This window comes from Protobothrops mucrosquamatus, unplaced genomic scaffold, assembly GCF_001527695.2.
Source record: "Protobothrops mucrosquamatus isolate PMUCROS unplaced genomic scaffold, P.Mucros_1.0 scaffold2244, whole genome shotgun sequence".
Lineage (NCBI taxonomy): Eukaryota > Metazoa > Chordata > Lepidosauria > Squamata > Viperidae > Protobothrops > Protobothrops mucrosquamatus.
This window is the reverse complement of record NW_015388333.1, coordinates 5,511-24,293: the sequence shown is the minus strand read 5'-3', so window position 1 is coordinate 24,293 and position 18,783 is coordinate 5,511. Positions and strand designations below refer to the sequence as shown.

The window sequence follows — 18,783 nt, the reverse complement described above, 5'->3', positions numbered from 1 at the left end:
TTGGTTTTCTTAATATTGAGTTTCAAGCCAACTTTTGCACTCTCCTTCTTCACCCGCATCAAGAGGCTCTTTAGCTCCTCTTCACTTTCTGCCATTAGAGTGGTATCATCTGCATATCTTAGGTTGTTGATATTTCTCCTGGTAATCTTAATTCCAACTTTTGATTCATCTAGCCCTGCCTTTCTCATGATGTGCTCTGCATATAAGTTAAATAGGCAGGGCAACAGTATACAGCCTTGTATACCTCATTAGCCTAGACAGAGCAATTCCAGCAACTGTTCTTTATACATTTTAACCAGCAGTCCCCTAATCATCTTTGTTGCTCTTCTCTGCACTCTTTTTAGAGTCTCAACCAGTGGTGGGATTCAGCCAGTTTGCATCAGTTCAGCAGAACCGGTAGCTAATTTTTTGATGCCAATGCCCAGAATGGATTTCTGGAAGCAGCATCCACCCAGAGAACCGGTTGTTCACATATTTGAATCCCACCACTGGTCTCAACATCTTTTTTATATTGTGGCAACCACAACTGGATTCAATACTCCAAGTGTGGTCCTACCAAGGCATTATAAAGCAGTACTAACACTTCATGTGATCTTGTTTCTATCCCTCTCTCAATGCAGCCTAGAACTGCGTTGGCTTTTTTGGCAGCTGCAGCACACGGCTGGCTCATATTCAAGGGACTCTCCACTAGCACTCCAAAATCAAGTTTTCCACCATCAATATGACAAAACTGCCTTACTCATCTTGATGGATTTTGTGCCCATTTTCCCTTTCTCCAACTTCTTGTGTAAGTCAATGTTGCTCTATTCTGTCTGGGATTTGATTGTCATCCTCAGCTCCACTTCCACCTCCTCACCAGAATTCTTGAAACTCATCCTCCAAGGTAGGCATACTCCAGGAACTATAAATGCCTCACACTGTCTTCGCTAGACACAGTCGATTCACATTGTCATCATGATGTGTGCTAGAATCTTTGTCCTGTGCCTCCTCTCTTCAGTCATCTCAACAGGTAAGTCACACAAGGGTAAATTTGGGAGGGAAGAGAAGTCTGGAAGAATTTTGACTAAATTGTGGTTAAGGATTTCTTCAAATTAGGGGAAGAACTTCAATTGTGGGTTCTTTCAAGCAATCTCTATACTTTGAATTGTCACTAAAGGAATGGTTGTAAGTTGAGGTTGTAAGTACCTGTTATTATCTCATTACACATCTCGAACATTGCTAGAAATACAGCATCACTAATTAAAAATTGCATTCCTCCCTCCCTTTTTCTTTCTTTTTCTTTCTTTCTTTTTTTTCTTCCTCCCTCCCTCCCTTCATCCCTTTTTCTTTTTTCTTTCTTTCTATTTCTTTCTTTCTCCACCCTCCCTCCCTTCCTTCCTTTTTCTTTCATTTTTTTCTTTTTTCTTTTTTTCCTTCTTTCTTTCTTTCTTTTTCTTCTTTCCTTCCTCCCTCCCTTCCATCCTTTCTTCCTTATCTCTTTTCTTTCTTTTTCTTATTAACTTCCTTCCTTCCTTCCTTCCTTCCTTCCTTCCTTCATTCATTCATTCATTCATTCATTCATTCATTCTTTTTCTTCTTCTATCTGCAGCGGTATCTCTTAAATGCCAGACCTGTTTTGTCTGTGGGGATCAATGCAGAAATGAGGACATGCAGTTGGTGGAATGTGAAGCGGACAAAAAATATTGCCTTACATATTCCTTTCGCAGCACTATGAGTGAGTGAAATGCACTTTCAATATTAATGATGGCTGCCATTTTCATCCTTTGCTCCCCAGAGAATCAAGGAGTAACTTACAGGCCTTGGTGGGAATCACAACAGATCTTTCATCATACCTGGGCTGTTTCCTAGGTCTGGTGGCCACCAATCCAGGAACAGAATGATATCTGTTATTTTTATCACGCTGTACCCCATTCCCCTCAAAACATTATTAATATCTCCATTATTTCCATTTCATCTGAGCATACCTGGAGGGAGCCATCCAACATTTATGCCTTCCTATCCTCAACTTAAATCTTCTCAACCAGTTAGAATTGATCCTCAGATGCATCTGAGTTTAAACCTTTAAATTGGAAGCCTTGATGTTTTTATTTCTCTGTTATCGGCCACAATGGGGTTTTGTTTTTATTTGATTAAATTTTGCAGCCTCTCCTCCACTCTCCTTTACTGCCAAGTTATGTGTAACAGCTGAGCAATGTCCCAATGCTTATTACGGCATCACGTCAGTAGCCGGAAAATACCACCAGGCAAGACTAGCGTGTTGTGAGAACGATGGCTGTAATGCTGCACCTCTTCCCAGTAAGTAACCTAAGATTAAAATGTCCATTCTAACAGCCAGCAGACTCTCCGTTTGAAAGAGTAGATTCTCCTTGCTTTCAGCACCTTGTATGTTTGGTGGTGGAGGGATCAAGTAGCATGAAAATCCTTAGAAAGAAGTTGTAGCGAAAATGAGGACAACATTTTTGGAAACCCCCTCCAGCATCAGTGGAATGATCTGTTTCCTTCTGACAGAAATCGGAAGGCGCAAGAGGGGAGGAGATTAAAGATTTATTTTGCATTATTTCTAAAGACTCCACTATGTTCTTGAAGTTCATTAAGAAATGGTGCATTCCAGATTTCACACTCTACTCCAGTGGGAACACAAGGTAATTAGCTATTTGGAGAAAACAAATCTTTTCCAGACTGAGGATTATAAGAATCATAGTCAAAATGCTTAGAGGGCACTTAGTTGGGTAATAAATATTTCAGAAAGGATTGTGGCTGTTAAACTATTTGCTAATTCAGAAGCTTCCTTTCTGCAGTTCCAGGGCGTGAAATCCTTAAACCCAACGGGTATATCTGCCCAGGCTCTTACGAACAAAATGGTGTTTCTGAGGAAAGAGGACCCGTTCTCTGTCTCGGGGATGAGAACCAATGTGTCAATTTGAAATTCAGTATGCGTGCAAGTGAGCAACTCTTTCTTTCTCAATTTGGGAAGGAACATTCTAGAAATAAATAAAATTAAGCATACGGGAAATGAAAGAGAAACATAAACAAAGTAAAACCAATAGGAAATCATTCCTTGGGAGAATATTTCATTCTTTGGCAATGTTCAGTTCTTTTTTTTTTAAGTGCATAAGACAGTGATGGCGAACCTTTTAGAGACTGAGTGCCCAAACTGCAACTCAAAACCCACTTATGCATCGTCGGGTGCCGGGTGGGTGTGGCCATTGGCTGGGTGTGGCCCATTGGGTGGGCATGGCCCATTGGGTGGGACTAAAAAGTTCAATCAATCAATTCCAACTTTGCAAGATCTTTTTTTTTCCCGCAAGAAGTTGAAATTGACTGATTGATTGGACCTTTTTTTATTTTTGCACACGGCGGCAGAGTCCTAAAGCGAAAAGGTTTTATAAAACCCAGCTGAAGGCCTAGGACTGGGGCGACGGCGTGCATGCCCACAGAGAGGGCTCTGAGTGCCGCCTCTGGCACCCGTGCCATAGGTTCGCCACCACTGGCATAAGAGAAGAAAACAGACTTAATCTCAATTAAAACAGATTTTAGTAATTTGGGGATAGTTATAATAATAATAAAGTTGGAAGGGGCCTTGGAGGTCATCTAGTCCAACCCCCTGCTCTGGCAGGAAACTCTATACCATTTCAGAAAAAATGGCTGTCCAGTCTCTCAGTTGACAGAATGGGATAGGACATACATCAAGGGAGAGAGTGCCCAACATTATGGGCTACCAAACAAAGACTTGTCACTCATCTACTATTTATTTACCTCACAAGGAAGGGGAATGCTCAACAGGTGTTGTCTAGATGACCAGACAGATACAATACATACTTTTGTTAATGTATCTCTATGTTTCCTAAATCCTTTATTCTCGCCCTTCCCAGTGTCAGCATTCTATTCAACAGTCAATGCCCAGGGATGTACAACCAAGAATTCATGTTCCTACTCAACAGGAAAAAAGGAAAAAGGAAATGGATTAATCATTTTCGACCTTGAAAAACTAGAATGTCAGAATCCTGAGGGACTGGAAGAATGGAGTGGCCTTTCAAGAACATTTGGTTGGAGTTGGAATTAAGGGCTTAATCCAAAGAGCAGTAAGGATTTGGGATGAAAGACACTCAAGTTTGAGATTAAAGTTTAAGATTTGAGTTGGTGATCGGTGATGCGATTTAATTATTACACTTCGTTTTTCTAGCTCACTGTGAGGTTCTTTCTTAACTTTCAACTGTCATGAAACTGTAATCAAAATAAACTAAGAATGCAATCGAGTCTTGTGTAATTCATTCAAGCAATTAAACAAGCGGCAGGAGATATTTATTTTAATAGCTTTTTATCTCATCTCTATTATTTTTATAAATATATAATACTTCTTTCTCCTCCTGTTTTCCTCATGACCACTGCCGTATGTGAGGTGGGTTGGGTTGAGAGAGAGGGCCTGGCCCAAAGTCACCCAGTTGGCTTTCACGCTTAAGGCAGGACTAGAACTAACAATCTCCTGGTTTCTAGGGTGGAAGTTGTCCCTCATAGCATCCATTCTTAGGTATTCATATCAATAATCTCAAGGAACTTTCCTTTGAAAGACCTCCTGTAGTTGACTCTTGGGAGTCAAGAGGGGGATAAAGGTATTTTACCCTGGATAATCTGGTATGCTTATTGAGATAATTTATAGAGCTTCCATTCTCTTAATGTCACTGGATGCTTTACCAACATTAAACTAAAAATCTGTTGGAGGTAGTAATTTGTGTAATGCAAGAACTAGTAAAGCAATTAAGTTAAAGCAAGTCAAAGAGTGAGTGTCATTGGAAATAAGCTTGGAGTGATCCCAGGTGGTTCCATCACTACCATCCTGAGATCACAAGCTCTTCTAGACTTGTGTCTCTCAACCTCAGCAATTCAACATGTGAAAATCTCAACTCCCAGAATTCCCCAGCTAGATTTTAATNGTAATGCAAGAACTAGTAAAGCAATTAAGTTAAAGCAAGTCAAAGAGTGAGTGTCATTGGAAATAAGCTTGGAGTGATCCCAGGTGGTTCCATCACTACCATCCTGAGATCACAAGCTCTTCTAGACTTGTGTCTCTCAACCTCAGCAATTCAACATGTGAAAATCTCAACTCCCAGAATTCCCCAGCTAGATTTTAATGCTGGGAGTTGATGCACAATGTTAAAGTTGCTGAGAAACATGATCTACACAGGAACGTAAAAAATCAGAATAACATAATTACAGTGTTGGAAGGAACCTGGGAGGTCTTCTAGTCCAAGCCCCTTTTCAAGCAGGAGACCCCCGGTTCTCTGTGTGGATGCTGTTTCCGGAAGTCCATTCTGGGTCTGGGCAACATAAAATTAGCTACCAGTTCTACCAAACTGGTGTAAACTGGCTGAATCCCACCAATGAGGAGACCTATACTATTACAGGCAAGTTGCTGTCCAGTCTCTTCTGAAAAGCCTCCAGTGATGGAGCACACACAACTTCTGAAGGCAAGCTCTTCTATGGGTTAATTGTTTTCACTATTAATCATCATTAGCCACTGTTAATCAGTTTCTCTTCTATCCAGAGCAGGAACTAGAAGGACCTGGTGATCTCTTAAGAAAATGCCAACTGCTTTTCCAACACTCTCCTTCCTTAGAATGGAAGGAAAACATTTGCTGTTGTTTTTCTCCATGCCACAAATGGGGGGGAGACAGAGAAGCAAGCGGTGAGGCATCTAGCTGATGTTGATGTTTTTGTTGCTTGGAATCTAGAGCATCAGAGGAGGAGAATGAGAATCCCTACAGACATTTGATCTTAAATGGAAGAGATAAAGGTTTCCCCTGTCCAGTTGTTCTTCAATTCTAGGGGGAAGTGCTCATCTCCATTTCCTAGCCAAGCGTTGTCTGAAGATGCTTCCATGGTCATGTGGCAGGCATGAGCATACGCCGAGGTGCACAGAACGCTGTTAACTTCTCATCAAAATGGTACCTATTTATCTACATGCATTTGCATCTTTCAAACTGCTAAGTTGGCAAGGAGCTGAGGCACGAACAGGGGCTCACTCCATTGTGCTGTGCTCAGGTCTCAAACCGTCAGCCTTTCGGTTGATAAGACCAGCATATCTTCATATCCCATTTTGCGCCAATCCAAGAGCAATAATGATCAAGCAGCAGCTTGATCAGCTAAAAATGCAGAAGGGGAAATGTCACAGGGACCACTGTTGTAAATTAATCCTTTATTGCTGTTTTTTTAATTGAAAACATATTTGAGGCGTTTTAAGAGAAGTATAAAATATTTGAAGTAAATAAATATTGAAAGGAAGGCAGAAGTAAATAAAAATTGCCTGAACAGCAGTGGCAACACCTTTTAAAGCTTATTTTCTTACAGCCACAAAAAATGGAGTGGGGGCCAGATGTAGGGACAATAGTAATTGAGCTTCCTTTGGCCCCATTTTTTTTCCTGTATCCCATCTGCTTTGAAATGTCCAATGGCTGCATTCACACAACAAGCTTAATCAGGTCAGTTACAAACTTAAATCAGCATTCCCATACGTGTAATTAGTATTTAAATATGGTTAGGTTCTAGTCTAGACATCATCTCTGGAATTCCCTAATAGTTTCCCACAGCTAGCCCTGTTCCAACATCACCCAAAAATAGACAGGGGCTACCATCTTGTGCAAGATTTCTCAACCTCCACAACTTTAGAAAATGTGGACTTCAAGTCCCAGAACTCTCCAGCTGGAATGCTGAGGTTGAAAAACACTTGAAGTTGCTTTTTAACAACACTTAAAGTTGTATTAAGAGACTCTCTTAAAGTTGCAGAGGTTGAGAAACACTGATCTACTGAGACAGACTAGATATCTGGACTATAAGNCTTCATGTAGCTTTAACCATGTCACCTGCAGTAACAACTAGGTTTGAATCGTTTCAACATTGGATAATTGTGATTTAGTGGCCTACCATATTGCATGATTCCATTTAGTTAGCCAATATTGCAGTTGTGCAAATAAAGAAAACGGAATAGCCATGTTGTGACTAAATACAGCTTCTGTTTTTCACAATTAAGTAAAAAAAGTTGAACCTCATCCTATTCCAATTCTTTATCCACTAAAGGGGAGGGTAGAATTTTTTGAGTGGCTGGCTGAGGGTTGCAGTGCAAAACATTGAGTGGGGCCAGGGTGCAGGTATCAAAATACTAGAAGTGCTCCTCCATTTATATTTCACACTTACATACAGTGAAAGTTGACAACCATGTTCAAATCCAGTAAAATCACCCTGATGTCCTCTACTCACACTTTGCCAATCTGGCTCTTCTGGAAGAAATGAGTTTGTGGACCCTTCACAGGGCAGGGTCCACATCTTCCCCACTGATCAGGACCATAGAAACAAGAAACTGGGTGCATAAATCAATCCCATGCCAAATTCCTTCCTTCAGGTTTCAGGTTGAGCGTTTAGCCACTGGAAAACTAGTACCAGAGTTTGCCAGCCTTTCTCAGTTCTTTGGAAAATCAAAGGTACAACAATTTGTGTGAGTGGGAAGCTGAAAGCAGACCAACAGGGTAGAAGAAGTAGGGAGGGACCACAGAAGATGACCAGGCAGGCAGAAACTCAGAAGCAAATATTAAGAAGGAACAGCCCCACTAGAAAAGACTGGACCAAGTTGTACCAAGAAACAATTCCTGATGCAAAACTGCACATGTTGGTTGTGACTTCAACGTTGCGGCCAGCAGCAAACAATGCCACCGCTCCCATGTCGCATAAATTCTTGGTAGCACATCCTGTGAAGGCAACCTGTTGGTCCTTGAATTCTTCTACATTGGAAGGATGGAAAGGAAAAGGATTAACCAGGTTGAATGGATAGAACTATCTCTAGAATTCTTCAGAGAATAACAGGGAGTTCCCGATTCTGCTGCGTTTCTGTATATTTATTAACATGGTTGTAAATTCACTTTGACAAAGATGGAGTCAAGGGCTAGCTCTCAGCTCACCACCATTCATTTAGTGATCGAAGTCACAATGACTCTGAAAAAAGTGACCTATGACCCAGTCTTCACACTTCACAACCATCACAGCATCCCCACAATCATGTGATCCAAACTTGGCTACTTGGCAACCGGCATGCATTTACAACGGGTTGCAATGCTCCAGGTTCTTGGGATTGTCATCTGAAACCTTCTGACGTGCAAAGCCAATGAGAGAAACAGGATTTGCTTAATAACCAGAATAATACTACTTAACATAATATAATAATAATAATAATACTTAACAACTGCAGTGATTCACTTAAGAATTGCGGCAAACTCCCCCCCCCCAAAAAAAAATTGGGTTCAACTTACTTAACAATCGCCCTGCTTAGCAACACGAATTCTGGTCCCAAAATGTGGTTTGAAGTCGATGATGACTTATCGACAGTAGAATTCCAATTGACAAAAGATTTTGCTCTTCACCATAGCCGGTCCTCTTTCTATCTACCATATTTTTCTGTGTATAAGATGCTATTTTTTTCCTGCAAACACCCTCTTCAAAAGTCAGATGCGTCTTATACGCGGAAAAATAATGGTAACCTCCGCAGGGGGTCCAGGGCATGCCTGTGTGCGTTGCCATGCCACCTGGTGCAGGTGTCAAGCCCCTGTGGGCTTGCCACTAATGGGAGGGGGGAAGGGGCAAGATCTTCAGCTGGCCGAACTTGCGGATTTGCCGGCTCAGCTGTTAGGCGCTCCGCCGAACAGCTGATCAGCACGGAGACCCTCTTATACAAGGGTGCGTCTTAGAGACAGAAAAATATGGTACTTACCTTTCTTGGCACGGGTGGCAAAGTGGATGCAGTGGGTCATGAGGCCTGTGCAGGCCATCTCGGTCTTGTTGAGACACAAATCTGTGCCATGGGCAAAGCATGAATTGCAATGGACTCCATTCCGATTCTGAGATGCTTTTTGAACTATGGATGGAGAGACCCAAAAGAAGAACTTGAGAATCTCTACAATAGGCCACGATTTGCTCAAGTGATTAGACAAAGCAAAAAGAAAAAAAGACTCAGAGCATTGGTGCTTATGTATGTTGTCTTAGCATCCTGGATGGGTGCAACAGATACTGCCAAATTTACCCTGCCGTTATTTCCTTCCCAGCAAGACTTTACTGAAATTAGCTTGAAAAAAAAGAACAGGACTTCCCTCTCCCCACTTCTTTCAGATGCATGCTTGTATTGAAACAAAGTTTGGCATCTTAGACAAATCACTTCTGGATAATGCACTATGATAGGAGTCCCCAATCCCCTGGGCCATGGACCGGTACCAGTCTGTAGCCTATTAGGAACCAGGCTATGCAAGTCAGCTAAACTTCATTTGAACATGCGTGAGATCTGGATTGTTGTTAGTTGCAAAGTCGTGTCCGACCCATCGCGACCCAATGGACAATGTTCTTCCAGGCCTTCCTGTCCTCTACCATCTTCTGGAGTGCATTTAAGCTCACGCCTGCTGCTTCAGTGACTCCATCCAGCCACCTCATTCTCTGTCGTCCCCCTTTTCTATTGCCCTCCATCTTTCCCAGCATTAGGCTCTTCTCCAGTGAGTCCTTCCTTCTCATTAGGTGGCCAAAGTACTTGAGTTTCAACTTCAGGATCTGGCCTTCTAAAGAGCAGTCGGGGTTGATCTCCTCTAGGGCTGACCACTTTGATCGCCTTGCAGTCCAGGGGACTCACAGGAGTCTTCTCCAGCATCATAGTTCAAAGGCCTCAATTCTTTGGTGCTCAGCCTTTCTTATGGTCCAGCTTTCACAGCCATACATTGCAACTGGGAAAACCATGGCCTTGACTAGATGCACTTTTGTTGGCAGGGTGATGTCTCTGCTTTTTAATATACTGTCTAGATTTGCCATAGCTTTCCTCCCCAGGAGCCTAAAAGAGAAAACCAACACTGGCCTGTGGAAAAATTGTCTTCCACAAAACCAGTCCCTGGCACCAAAAAGATTGGGAACTACTGCTCTATGAGACAGGTGGATATTTTGGAGCAGATCTTGACAGCACATATTGTCACATCTTCATACTGTATATTGCCTGTCTTCAGGAAGGAGAGGAGAAAGGAACTCAGAGCCAATTTTTGCTAACTGCCATGAAGATGGCCTCCTCCAGATCTCATTTCTCAAGAAGTAACCACTGTGAAAGCCACACTCCGTGGCTACATAATAGTTTCCCTGTGTTTTGAGAGCTCGTGTGCCACCTCCTGGTGCTTTTTTTCAGATTGAGAACAATTCCCCACATTTTGCAGGGGGTTTTTTTCCCATTCCAAAGAGATTACTGATATTCATGGGACAGGAAAGGAACTCGGTGGCCATCCAAATGACCTTGGAATTAATCTCCCCAGAGCAGGGGTAGGCAACCTTGGCTCTTTTATGACTCGTGGACTTCAACTCCCAGAATTCCTGAGCCAGCCACGCTGAGGGGAAAGGGAGAGGTTTCCAAGCTGAGCATGCTGGCTCAGGAATTCTGGGAGTTGAAGTCCACGAGTCATCAAAGAGCCAAGGTTGCTTACCCCTGCCCCAGAGCCACTGCAAGGATCAACAACAATGGATGGTACGAATTAGCAATGCCAAGGGCTGTCTAGGGAACATGGCTGCCTTTGTCGGAAACCTGCTTTAAAAGAATTGTTCACGTGCTGCTTAATCCGACCTGCCTGGCTTCTTTCATTGAAACCACCCCAGTTCTTTACCCGTTATTTCCTCAATGTTGCAGCGGTCGGCACGGCAGCAGCTGGAATTCCACCGCATGCGAAAATCTCCTGCCATCAACCCATAAAACTGGTTGCACAATCGGTCGTCAGAGTTGCACTTCTTCTCGTAAACTGGGTTTTCTATGTCTTGTGTCCCTGGGGATGGAAGTCAGATCAATTAAACAGTTAGGGCCAGGGGTAGGCAACCTTGGCTCTTTTATGACTCGTGGATTTCAACTCTCAGAATTCCTGAGCCAGCTATGCTGAGGGAAAAGGGAGAGGTTTCCAAGCTGAGCCATGCTGGCTCAGGAATTCTGGGAGTTGAAGTCCATGAGTCATAAAAGAGCCAAGGTTGCCTATCCCTGGCCTAGACTTAGTGTTTCTCATCCTTGGCCACTTGACAATGGGAGGACTTCATCTCCCAGAATTCCTGAGCCAGCCATGCTGAGGGGAAAGGGAGAGGTTTCCATGCTGAGCCATGCTGGCTCAGGAATTCTGGGAGTTGAAATCCATGAGTCATAAAAGAGCCCAGGTTGCCTACCCCTGAGTTAGGTCAATTCCTGAAAAGGTATGCCTTTCCTCTACAGGGATAGCTCATAGGTCAAGGGCTACCCCTATGCCATACTGGTCCAGTGTGGGCTGGTAAATAGACTTTTTTTTTACTTTCCATTCTGATTCTCATCTACATATATTGATGGATTTCCTTTGCAACCTTTTTGAAAGCAATAAAGTCTCCTGCCTTGGGTAGGGGATTGGACTAGAAGATCTCCAAGGTCCCTTCCAGCCCTATGATTCTATATTCATAATGACCATGTATGTTGGGGATAATAGAATAGAATAACAGAGTTGGAAGGGACTTTGGAGGTCATCTAGTCCAACCCCCTGCTCAGGCAGGAAACCCTATACCATTTCAGACAAATGGTTGTCCAGTCTCTTCTTAAAAACTTCCAGTGTTGGAGCAGTCACAACTTCTGGAGACAAGTTGTTCCACTGATTGTTCTAACTGCCAGGAAATTTCTCCTTAGTTCTAATTCTCCTTGGTTAGTTTTCATCCGTTGCTTCTTGTCCTGCCTTCAGGTGCTTTGGAGAGTAGCTTGACTCCCTCTTCTTTGGGGCAGCCCCTCAAATATTATTGGAACACTGCTATCATGTCCCCCCTCGTCCTTCTCTTCGTTAAACTAGACATACCCAATTCCAGCAACCGTTCCTTATATGTTTTAGCCTCCAGTCCCCTAATAATCTTTGTTGCTCTTCTCTGCACTCTTTCTAAAGTCTCAACATCTTTTTTACATCATGGTCACCAAAACTGGATGCAGTATTCCAAATGTGGCCTTACCAAGGCATTGAAAAGTGGTATTAATACTTCACGTGATCTTGATTCTATCCCTCTGTTAATGCAGCCTAGCACTGTGTTGGCTTTTTTGGCAGCTGCAGCACACAGCTGGGTGCCAAATATTTAAGTGATTGTCCACTTGCACTCCAAAATCTCCCTCAAATTTACTACTATTGAGCGAGATACCACCTATACTGTACCTGTGCATTTGATTTTTCTTGCCTAAATGTAGAACCTTACTTTTTTCACCATTGAATTTCATTTTGTTAGTGCCCAATGTTCAAGTCTGTCAAGATCCTTCTGTATCTTAAGCCTACCCTGGAGAGATAGGGCTTGCTATGGGCAACCTTGAACCCATTGACATAACTCAATGACAGAACAAACCATTTTATGCAGAAGGTCCCACATCCTATCTCTATACCAGACATGTCAAACACAAGGCCCAGGGGCCGGATGCGGCCCGCAAAGTGGTTTCATATGGCCCATGAAGCCATCCTGGAAACAGTGAGGGAATGGCCCCCGCTGCCTTGGCCCTGGCCCAGGCCAGCCGGGAGCCAATGTACAATTTTGTGGCGGCCATCTTGGCACTTGCTAAATGTAAAACCATCCTCAGTCCTCCAGAAAAAAAAATAGAAGTTAAGAACAGATGGGGGGGAAAGAGATAAACAATTATTTTCTAGACAAATTTGTTTTAGAGACAGACTGAAAGATAGTTACAGACCTGTGTCCTCATCCCGGGCGATGGTGATACAGCTGTTGACCGTAAGTGGACATTTCTGCTGAGCTGTGCTGCAGTTATAACCTTCTGTGCTGGTACAATTGAAGCAGAAAATGGTGTCCACTATAGGGAGATGTTGAAAGAAAGTTAATGCAATCATCACTGAGGATGTTTATTCTCAGTCCTCCAGGTCAAGGTTGTCCCAGAGGTCCTTTTTCAGGAAGCAACTGGACTTGTGCCATAATAATAATAATAATAATAATAATAATAATAATAATAATAATAATAATAATAATAATAATAATAATAATAATAATAATAATAATAATAATAATAATAATAATAATAATAATAATAAAGTTGGAAGGTACCTTGGAGGTCATCGAGTCCAACCCCTGCTCAGGCAGGAAACCCTACACCATTTTGGACAGATGGCTGTCCAGTTTCTTCTTAAAAACTTCCAGTGTTGGAGTATTCACCGCTTCTGGAGGCAGGTTGTTCCATTGATTAATTGTTCTGTCAGGAAGTTTCTCCTTAGTTCTAGGTTGCTTCTCTCCTTGATTAGTTTCCATCCATTGCTTCTTGTCCTGCCTTCAGGTGCTTTGGAGAGTAGCTTGACTCCCTCTTCTTTGGGGCAGCCCCTGAGATATTGGAACATGGCTATCATGTCCCCCCTCGTCCTTTTCTTCATTAAACTAGACATACCCAATTCCAGCAACCGTTCCTCATATGTTTTAGCCTCCAGTCCCCTAATCATCTTTGTTGCTCTTCTCTGTACTCTTTCTAGAGTCTCGGCATCTTTTTTACATTGTGGTGACCAAAACTGGATGCAGTATTCCAAGTGTGGCTTTACCAAGGCATTGTAAAGTGGTATTAATACTTCACGCGATCTTGATTCTATCCCTCTGTTAATGCAGCCTAGCACTGTGTTAGCTTTTTTGGCAGCTGCAGCACACTGCTGGCTCATATTTAAGTGATTGTCCACTGGGACTCCGAGATCACTCTCACAGTTACTACTATTGAGCAAGGTACCCCCTATACTATACCTGTACATTTGGTTTTTCTTGCCTAAATGTAGAACCTTACTTCTTTCACCATTGAATTTCATTTTGTTAGATAGCGCCCAGTGTTCAAGTCTGTTTATATCTGAAGCTTCTTTAGAAATATTTTACAGCATTCAGTATTCCAGCAAAGACTTCTCATTCTACAGCTTGAAGGACTTGATTCCATTAAATCACTGTTCCCTGTTGAACTTCCACTAATTGTTCTACTTTTAAAAACTCATGAACTTTGCCATGAAAAAAAAATCAATATTTTTTTTAAAAAAAGAATGAAAAAGGACCCACCCAAATGAGTTATGGGTCAATGAACAGGCTGAACAAACACACCAATTCCTTGCCAGTTTTGGAGCTGAGTCAACTCAACCCACTCTACTTTTTGCAGAACTATTAAGCCTTAAGGGTGAGCTAAGGATTAGAAAAAATTAAAATGGATACACCTATCCAAAAAAAAAAAAACAAGAGAAGAGAAGGGCAGCTGGGTAGAATTGCAAAGAATCTCGTATTTCACATTGGCCAAATTGACAGTACTGAATCACACGTAGCCTTGCTGCTCAGATTTCTTTAAGCAAATGCAAAACAAACATCTCTTAAAGCACATTAAACTTCTGCTGTTCCTCGTTAGAGACGGAGTTGAGCAACCTGATGGCAAATAAGGACAATTACAAAAAAAACTGACCAAAGTCAAGTATGGCAGAGAAAGAGTTAAGGATATGACAGCTAAGAAGGGGGGGGAAAAACCTTTGGGTTGGCCCCCTTCCCTTGGTACCCTATGCAGGTGCTTATTTTGCTTAATGGCTAATCCAGAGCTGGCTATCTGCCTTCTTTAGCCATTTTGTAGGCACTTCCTGATGGGATCATGTCTTACCAATGAGAACAGAAGAAGAGAAAGACCAGTTTGCCATTGCCATCCCAGAAAGCATGGCCTGTCTCTTTCTTTCAGATCATGGCTCTCTCGTCCTTAAAGCAAATATTTTTTCCCCACATTGGGACGGAAAGCTATTGCTTCTACTGCGATCCTCATGACCCCAGCTAACAAGAAGAGATTAGCATAACTTGCTGTCTGCAACTGGTGATGTCCCTCAGCTCTTGGGATAGAAGAGTGGAAAAGTCCACGAAGGAAGAAGGTGCCAATTTCATGATGGTTTATCTGTTTCTTGTTTCATAGACCCAGTTCTTCCTTCTCCAGAGTACCAGGAAGTACTCAGGGGCTGCCACAAAGAAGAGGGAGTCAAGCTATTTTCCAAGACGCCTGAAGGCAGGACAAGAAGCAACGGGTGGAAACTCACCAAGGAGAGAAGCAACCTAGAACTAAGGAGAAACTTCCTGACAGTTAGAACAATTAACCAGTGGAACAACCTGCCTCCAGAAGCGGTGAATGCTCCAACACTGGAGGTTTTTAAGAAGAGACTGGACAGCCATTTGTCCGAAATGGTATAGGGTTTCCTGCCTGAGCAGGAGGTTGGACTAGATGACCTCCGAGGTCCCTTCCAACTTTATTATTATTATTATTATTATTATTATTATTATTATTATTATTATTATTATTATTATTATTATTATTAGCTATAAGACAGGATGATGTCCTCATGTAAGCCTCTTCAAAAGATTTCTAGCAAACAGTAGCTCAACTCTCTTCCACGTAGCTTGATTCAGAAAAACCACCCCCCCTTAGCCATTCTTTATTCCCTTCCTTCTTCTGTAAACTTGCATCCAAATACTGGAAAAGCTTTCTCAATTAAGGTTGCCACCTGCTCAAACAAAGCCATCCTGATTGGTTTCTCTGAGAGCCTGAAGAATTTGCAGGAAGCGGGGACTCGCTTCCAAAGCCAAACATTTAACATCCCTCATCGTTGCCAATCAAACCACTTCAGCTTCGAAGGACGGTTTCCAAGAGTTTGCTCGCAAACTGGAGTAATCAGAAATGGGAGAGAGAAACAAAAACTCCTGCAGTGCACCTGGAAGAGCCAGGAGCACCCCCTCCGTGGTTGAAAATCATCCTGTAAAGCTCTGGTCGATCCAAAGGACTTACCTGGATGTAGGAGTGGGATGAGGAGGCAAAGAGCAAGAGAGTACATGGTGTTATTTGAAAGCTCAGCTGATTTCTGGAAGTCAAGCCAGAAGCTCTCTCTTGTTCTTCTCTAGCGAACTAGATCCCTGGCCAACAGCAAGAGAGGATTACTCAAGGAGTAAAGGGCTGGGTTGGGCAACTCCGTGCTTACCTGTCTGCGGGCTTTCAAGGTGTCCTCTTCTCTTGCATGAATGCCTTGAAGCTATCTTTATTCCTTTCAAGGCGTCCTCCTCTCTCTTGCATGGATGCCTTGAAGCTCTCTTTTTCTTGTGTCAGAGGTGCCTTCAAATTATAGACATATAACTTTCAATATTGCACAAATAAAACAGATCATCAAAGGATAGCACGTGTAAAAAGTATGTAAAACAAATAGGATTAAAACTAAATGACATTCACCCAGTATTGGGCCATGTCAACAGTATCTTCTCTTGCCAGCGTGAAGTCTTCCTCCGTACACGTTGAAGGGCACGTGTGAGATGGATTGTCCGAATCCAAATTCACACAGATTATCTTCTATGGGAAAGCCACGTTTTCTTAGACGATCTTTGGCTCTTCCCACCCCTGCGCGGAGTCTATTCAGCGATTTCCATACAGGTTGAGGTTGTTCTGGACCAGGAGGCAGACACTCGTGTGGTTGAAGCCTTGAAGTGGAGTCTTCTGCAAAATCCACTCGCCATCATCCAACGTGGCCAGAAAATACAGGACATCTCTTAAGTCCCATAAGTAGCCTCCCCACAAGAGATGCAGGTGTGCCTCGGGGATTAATTGCAAGAGCTGCTGAAACTAAATCTCTCTGGCTTTAGCACAAGAGAGGCAGACTCAGAGGGACACAACTGAGCCCTGACGCTGGGAAAAGGATGGCGAACCCAGGACACGTCTATGAACGGGGACATGCCATAACATTTTGGGTGACTGGCCAGTGGTTCACCAACACCCGACAACTATTCTCGAAAACACGCCCTGTTCTTGTGCAATTTTCAGGAGGCTGTGCAGGCCACTTGAGAATGGGTTGGGTTCTCACGTGGCCTCTGGACCCTCCAGAGGTTGCACACAAGAGCCATGTTCTCGTGCGACTTCTGGAGCCTCCAAAACCCATGCAGGGCCCTGCTTTCGAGCAGTTTTCAGAGGCTGCAGAGGCTACAGAGGCCATAGGAGATTGGGATGTGCTCTCACATGGCCTCTGGACCCTCTGGAAGTTGCACACGAGCACCATGCTCCACCATGACATCTGGGACCTTTGAAAATTGTGCAAGAATGGGGCATGTTTTCGTGGGCCTTTGGAAGGGGGCTGCAGAGGCCGTGGAAGGGCACTCTTTGAAGCCAGTTCAAGAACGAAGGGCTTGTGCAACCCAGAGCAGCCTCAGGGGTCTTTCAACAGACAGAAAAGATGCACAAAGATAAACGGGGTGTGGCAGGTCCTGGCTGGACCGTGAGGTAATTGTGCCATTCGCCAAGGCTCACGTGCCTTGGGGAATGGCGTGAGGTGGCCTTTTTCAGCAGCAGCATGGCCTGGAGCTAAGGTTGAGGCCTGCACCTCTACTTCAGGCCCAGCCTTGGGGCTGCTACTGAATGCCACTGTTGGCCTAGATCAGGGGTAGGGAACCTTGGCTCTTTTATGACTCGTGGACTTCAATTCCCAGAATTCCTGAGCCAGCATGGCTCAGCATGGAAACCTCTCCCTTTCCCCTCAGCATGGCTGGCTCAGGAATTCTGGGAGTTGAAGTCCACGAGTCATAAAGTTGCCATAGTTCCCACCCTGTCTTGAGAGATGAGGTTAGGACAGGGGTAGGCAACCTTGGCTCTTTTATGACTTGTGGACTTCAACTCCCAGAATTCCTGAGCCAGCCTGGCTCATTTGCCCAACCCCCAATTCACATTCCAGTTAGCCTAACCCAGAACGTGTCTTTCTAATACTTCACAAGAAAAAAAATATCTTTCAAACATGCCCCTCATTAAAAGACTCTTTAAACCAGTTATAGCTTGGCTAAACCCTCATTCATACACAAGCATCCAGGCAAAATGTCCCAAGGCATTTAACTGCCAGTGACAAAGCTATAAATTGCATCCCTTGTGTTGTGCAGTTCCTCCAGGCTACACACACACAGAGAAGAGAAGAGAAGAGAAGAGAAGAGAAGAGAAGAGAAGAGAAGAGAAGAGAAGAGAAGAGAAGAGAAGAGAAGAGAAGAGAAGAGAAGAGAAGATCTCTTGGAGCAACTATCAATTGTCTCTTGAACAATGTCTTCACACACTCTGCCACTGTGAGAAAGCTGGCCCTCCAGAATGGCCCCACCAAAGACATGTTTCCATCAATGAAGGCCAGCTCCTGATTTCAGATGATAAACTACAGGCCTTTCACCTCCACCTGCTGTTCATTGCCAAAGGGAAACACCCATCCCATATAATCTAGTGAGACAGAGAATGTGGATCGACGGGTCCATCCAGAAAGATTATTCAGTGCCAACCTCAGAAAACTAAGGTCATATCTGCAAGCCGAAGAGCAACTTCCAATCAATCTGCTGTGCTTCCTGGAGGGTTGGGGGTGAGGGTGGAAGAATTTAATACTCTCAAGCTGATGAGGAACAAGTACAGGAAATATACATGTCTCCCATAAGCTTTTCAAGGCATCCGGTGGTGCCTTAGCAACAGCACTTAGACTTAAACATTGGAAGTTTTTAAGAAGAGACTGGACAGCCATTTGTCCGAAATGGTACAGGGTTTCCTGCCTGAGCAGGGGGTTGGACTATTATTTATTTATTTATTTATTTATTATTTTAATTTATATACCGCCCTTCTCCCATAGGACTCAGGGCGGTTCACAGCATATTAAAACAAATAATATACCCAAAATACAAAAAATACACAATACAAAAATACAAAAGAATAAACCCTGATAAAAGCCGAATTAAAACCAAATATTCCCAGCTGTGTTACCGATTAAAATA

The 18,783-nt window shown here is 43.2% G+C and overlaps 1 protein-coding gene across 1 annotated transcript; it reads right to left on the bottom strand.

Moving 5' to 3' along the window:
* Positions 1 to 8,752: 8,752 nt before the first annotated feature.
* LOC107295166 (phospholipase A2 inhibitor and Ly6/PLAUR domain-containing protein-like) lies at positions 8,753 to 15,848 on the bottom strand (the record flags this gene model as incomplete). Its single annotated transcript, XM_029285781.1, has 4 exons — positions 15,803 to 15,848; positions 12,716 to 12,835; positions 10,662 to 10,817; positions 8,753 to 8,896 (listed from the first exon to the last, which is right to left on the bottom strand). Coding segments are annotated over exons 1-4 (466 nt in total), but the record flags the coding sequence as incomplete, so codon positions are not given.
* Between the last annotated feature and the right edge of the window lie 2,935 nt (positions 15,849 to 18,783).